The sequence below is a fragment of the Limulus polyphemus genome, unplaced genomic scaffold, assembly GCF_000517525.1.
Source record: "Limulus polyphemus unplaced genomic scaffold, Limulus_polyphemus-2.1.2 Scaffold997, whole genome shotgun sequence".
Classification (NCBI taxonomy): domain Eukaryota; kingdom Metazoa; phylum Arthropoda; class Merostomata; order Xiphosura; family Limulidae; genus Limulus; species Limulus polyphemus.
In genome coordinates, this window is record NW_013666607.1 from 195,848 (window position 1) to 200,675 (window position 4,828).

A 4,828-nucleotide genomic window follows, 5' to 3' on the forward strand; every position below is an offset into this window, starting at 1 on the left:
AGTATAGGACAACTGCTGGTAGACAGTTGCCAGTATAGGACAACTGCTGGTAGACAGTTGCCAGTATAGGACAACTGCTGGTAGACAGTTGCCGGTATAGGACAACTGTTGGTAGACATTTGCCAGTATAGGACAACTGCTGGTAGACAAAATGTCTACCAACAGTTGTCCTATACCGGCAACTGTCTACCAGCAGTTGTCCTATACCGGCAACTTATTTATAGCTTGTAGTCTACATTGATATGTTTTACCTCTCTGGTAATGTACTTGATTCTTCCTGAAACTGGATACCACCAATGGAAATGTTCTGCAAGTGGCCACTGCTAGCATCAATAGTGTATGCTTCTACTTTGTCACTCCAATCCCGCTCCAGCTCTTCTTTGGAAGTCATATTTTTTCTATACATTTTGTAGAGCAAATTAGCGCAAAATTGAGGTAGAAACACCTTAATTATTAATCATATTCAAGTTTAGAATATGTATGTATATATATATACTGAAAACAAAATATACAAACCAGAACTCAGAAAATACAGTTGTGTGAAAATTTATTGGAACAGCTCACAATTGTCTTTTTTTTTATCAGCTTTACCCATAAAATAATTAGTTATTCACTAATTTTACAGTAAAATATGACAAAATTAGTACACAAATAATGTATTTATGTTTTTAGTACTAATTAATATTAACTTCTGACCAAAGCAAGCTATATCCTTAGAGTGAAACTAAAAATCAATTTGGTAGTGAGCTTCTTGTATTTCTATCTATAAAGATTAAATCAGCATGATATCTTTGTGGCATTATGTCTATGTATTTTTCAAAGCTTCTGGTGTAATTTAATTCCATATTTCTTGAAGCTATTTTTAGAGCTATGGATTTCAAAAAATTTGAGATTTTTTTCTACAGGGTTAAGGTCTGGACTTTATTGTAACCATCCCAATCACAGGAGATTTGCTAATTTTTTTTTCCTTGCCAAATAAGCTTAATTTCTTGGAAGTGTGTTGGGGGTCATTATCTTTTTTGAAAGTTAACATTTTCCTTTTTTGTGTTTCTTATAGATGCTCTTTGCACCATATAAAGCTATTACCTGTTGCAAGCTGCCATGTAACTTGCTACACACACTTCAAGCATTGAACACAGTTGTCAATGTGTATTGTGCCAACCTATGACCTAATCATCATTAGACTTTAGCCCTCCACCAATAGGAAGGGGTCACATCTTCTACATATGGTAATCCTTTTGAGTACTGACATTTGAACAAAGGTTTGTTCATGATGAGGTAGACTAACTTTACTGGAAATGGGGATGAAGGATGGGAAGTGGTGCAGAAAGGCAAACATCTATCTACAATACATTTTCAGGTAAGGAACATGTTAATTTCAAAAACTCTACTCACTTTTTCACATGAAAGAACTGGAATCCCATATTGAAGATAATGGAGTGGCCAGTGCAGAGAAGGAAGATAAAAAACAGCATCAGAAAGGGAAAACCCATGGAATGTGATCCCCCATGAGGTGGGAGGGATAATCTAATATGGCAGTACTTGGTGAGAGACCACATCCATCTCAAGCATGAAATACTACTTACCCAATAGAGGTGACTGAACAAAATACATGATCATAAGAATTTTTTACAGGGTGCTAATGTGTCGCTAATGTTGGTGGAATGGCAGAATGCTCCACTGGCAATTATCTCACACTTCGCTAAGGCTAAAAGTCAGGCTCTACAATATTGAAGAAATACTTATGTGAAATACTCATCACAATCAGTTTTGGGAAGAATGGTCAATGGTGACCAGAGAAAATCAAAAGCCAGAAGTACAAACAAACCATCATGCAGTGTAGGTAATATGACATAGACATGTTAGGTGTTGTCCACATTCTGGCCTGTATGATCTCTTCCAGGGGATGAGATTGGTGAGAGGAAAGAGAAGCTGTGAAGAGATAGATATGATGGGAGATGATGTGATAAAGTTTGTGGGTTTCCTCATCCAAGGAAAACATTAACCAGATGAGTTGATGAACCTATCTGGTTAAAGTTGAAGGTAACAAGTCATAAGAGGAGGAGATATCCCATGGCAAGAACAAGAGATGTCGGTTTCTATGAAAGGGGTCAATTGAAGGAAGATAATATGCATCCTCATTCCTCCTGATTTTGTTTTTGTGAAATCTACATCTCTTAGTCTCAAAACAGTGTGTTGTGGTCTTTCTTTTATGTATTGCATTATGACATTTTGTGAAAAATCTGTACGTTATGGAGAAAAATGGATATTATTTTTGGATTCAGCATACAGGAATTACTGTCTAACATGTAAATATTTCAAGACAGTAAAACCATCACAGGCCTGTGTAATCAATCAATATTTCCAGGACATTGATATAAATGAACTACTTCTCTGGAGACCAAAACCCTGAGATGGTGGAAGTGTCCATAATCAACCCCAACCTGGAAAAAGAAGCATCTGTGCACAGATAGAGGTTGAGGCACAGAGAATACCCAGAGTTGCACTGACAAGGAATCACAAGGCATGTTCCACTGATCTTCCAAGGTCTACTGAAGAGGATATGTATGGGCATGTCCAAGAGGGATAAGAGACTTGAGGCAAGCCAGAGTACCCAAAAGCAGGAGAGCCAGTAAAAAGAATACAGCCTTCTTGGGATGCTAAAGAAGCACAGAATCTGAGGGAGGTTGAAAAATAACCATACAATGAAAAAGGAGAAAAAGAGTATGAAAACAAAAACAGACTCAAAGAGCCCATATGTGCACAAATATGCAGAGCATATAAAAGTAAGGAATTCCAAACAAGCAAATCCTCCCCCAAAAAAACAACAACAAAAAACTATGTTAATAAGGACATAGCAATAGAAGAGGTAAAGACCAAGGTAGAAAATAAGTAGGAATGATTGTTTCCATCAAAATTATCAGGGTTGCTATGGAAATCCTCCATGAGAAGGTGAAGCACTAACAAATAGTAAAATAGTTATGGTAAGACAAGGGCAAATGGACTAAAGGTAAGAAAGAGACAAAGTAGAAGAATAGAGGGCACCCCAAGCAGAAAGGAGACTTTAGGATCTGTGGTTTAAGAAAACCAGAAGGAACATGAACATAAACCACAGAAAAAGTCTCGAAGGCAAGGAGGACAAGGCTGACTGTGGATCATCATGTTGTTGGGACAGAAAGGCATCAGCATGAACACAATTGTCTGGAAAGGAGGGGGGGGGGAATAATTTGTGAAAAGAAAGCTCATAAAGCAAAATAACCTGAGACAAATCTAAAACTACTGGAGATAGAAAAAAATTTAACATATCTGAGTAATCAGAGTTGTAAGAGAAGAAGAAGGCAGAGGTACCTGTTCTTCATCAGGAAGAGAAGAACCAGAAGTAAAGGTGAAGGGGGAAGATCTGGTCAAAGTCATCAAAAGACAAGGTAGGCTCAGCAGAAGCAACAGAAACAACAATGATGGACTTGGATTCAAGAAAAATTGGACAGAAAAGAACCAATTACTTGATGTATAATGGCATTAACATCACTGGCAGGCAAAGTGTCTCCAGTAATCATTAAAACAGCAGGAGAAAAATTCTTAAATAAAGTGTCAGGACCTCAAAAAGTGGCAGAAACATGGATTTGAGAATTGATAGTGAAAAACAACCCACTAATCAAAAATGTTTTTTTTTCGTTATTATTATAAACCACAGTTATAAGGTGGTTAACGATAATGAGACAAAGAAATAATAACTCAAGGTGAAAGATCAAATTATCATGCAGATTCCACAAAATGTAAATAAAGCACAAGAAAAAACACATGTCAGAGCACAAGCAGTGCCATGAAAAGAATAAGCCTTTCATCAAGTGCTAGTGCTCATGGGGATTACTGCACATGTAGGACGTGTTGGCCCTCCTATTGGTGGAAGGCTAGTCCAATGATAATTACATAATAGGCTGGCACAAATCACATTGTTATGTGTTGGGGTTAGAGTCTAGGACAACTGCTGACAATTGTTGGTATAAGACAGCTGACGGTGGGCAATTGCCAGTCAAAAGATCTGAGTAATCCAAATTCCCCAAAAAAAACTTAATACATCTACTTTAAAGGAGGGTAGTCTAAATTTTAAACCAAAAGACCATTTAGAATTTTCATTTCCATTTAGTAACTATTTAATGATTAAATTTCTAACAGCTAACATTATATAATAACAGTAACTGCATATAACCTACAAAATTAAAATTGAAAAGTCATTATCTTAGGTAGTGATTAAAATGCTAATAATATTACTATAATAACACTTACCACAGATAATATTTTAAATCATAATGGAAAGGTTAACACTTTGGTGTACTAGAATAATTGCTTAAGTATAGTATAATTTAATATTTACCAAATTTAATGCTTGGATAAATTCTACCTTGGAAAATGATAAAAATAACACCATAGTTTTGTTTTCTAAAAAAAGACTAAAATAATCTTATTTGTATTACTCAAAAGTTAACCATAAAAAGGCAGCAGTTGTCCTATACTGGCAACTGTCTTACCGGCAACTGTCTACCAGCAGTTGTCCTATACCGGCAACTGTCTACCAGCAGTTGTCCTATACCGGCAACTGTCTACCAGCAGTTGTCCTATACTGGCTTGTATCTATTGATCAAAATATTTAACTTAAAGGTAAAACATATCATGTAGAACACAAGCTATAAATCATTTTATGTATTGATCAAAATATTTAAATCAAAGGTAAAACATATCAATGTAGAACACAAGCTATAAATCATTTTATGTATTGATCAAAATATTTAAATCAAAGGTAAAACATATCAATGTAGAACACAAGCTA

The 4,828-nt window shown here is 35.8% G+C and overlaps 1 protein-coding gene across 1 annotated transcript in view; it reads right to left on the reverse strand.

Annotated features, from left to right (window-relative positions):
- The window catches only part of LOC106461608 (tektin-4-like), a 9,841-nt gene extending 9,204 nt beyond the window's left edge, over window positions 1-637 (reverse strand). The window contains exon 1 of the mRNA XM_013921448.2: window positions 252-637. Coding sequence (XP_013776902.2) covers window positions 252-406 — 155 coding nt within the window. The 5' untranslated portion in view covers window positions 407-637. The remainder of the gene's footprint in view (window positions 1-251) is intronic.
- Window positions 638-4,828: the final 4,191 nt, after the last annotated feature.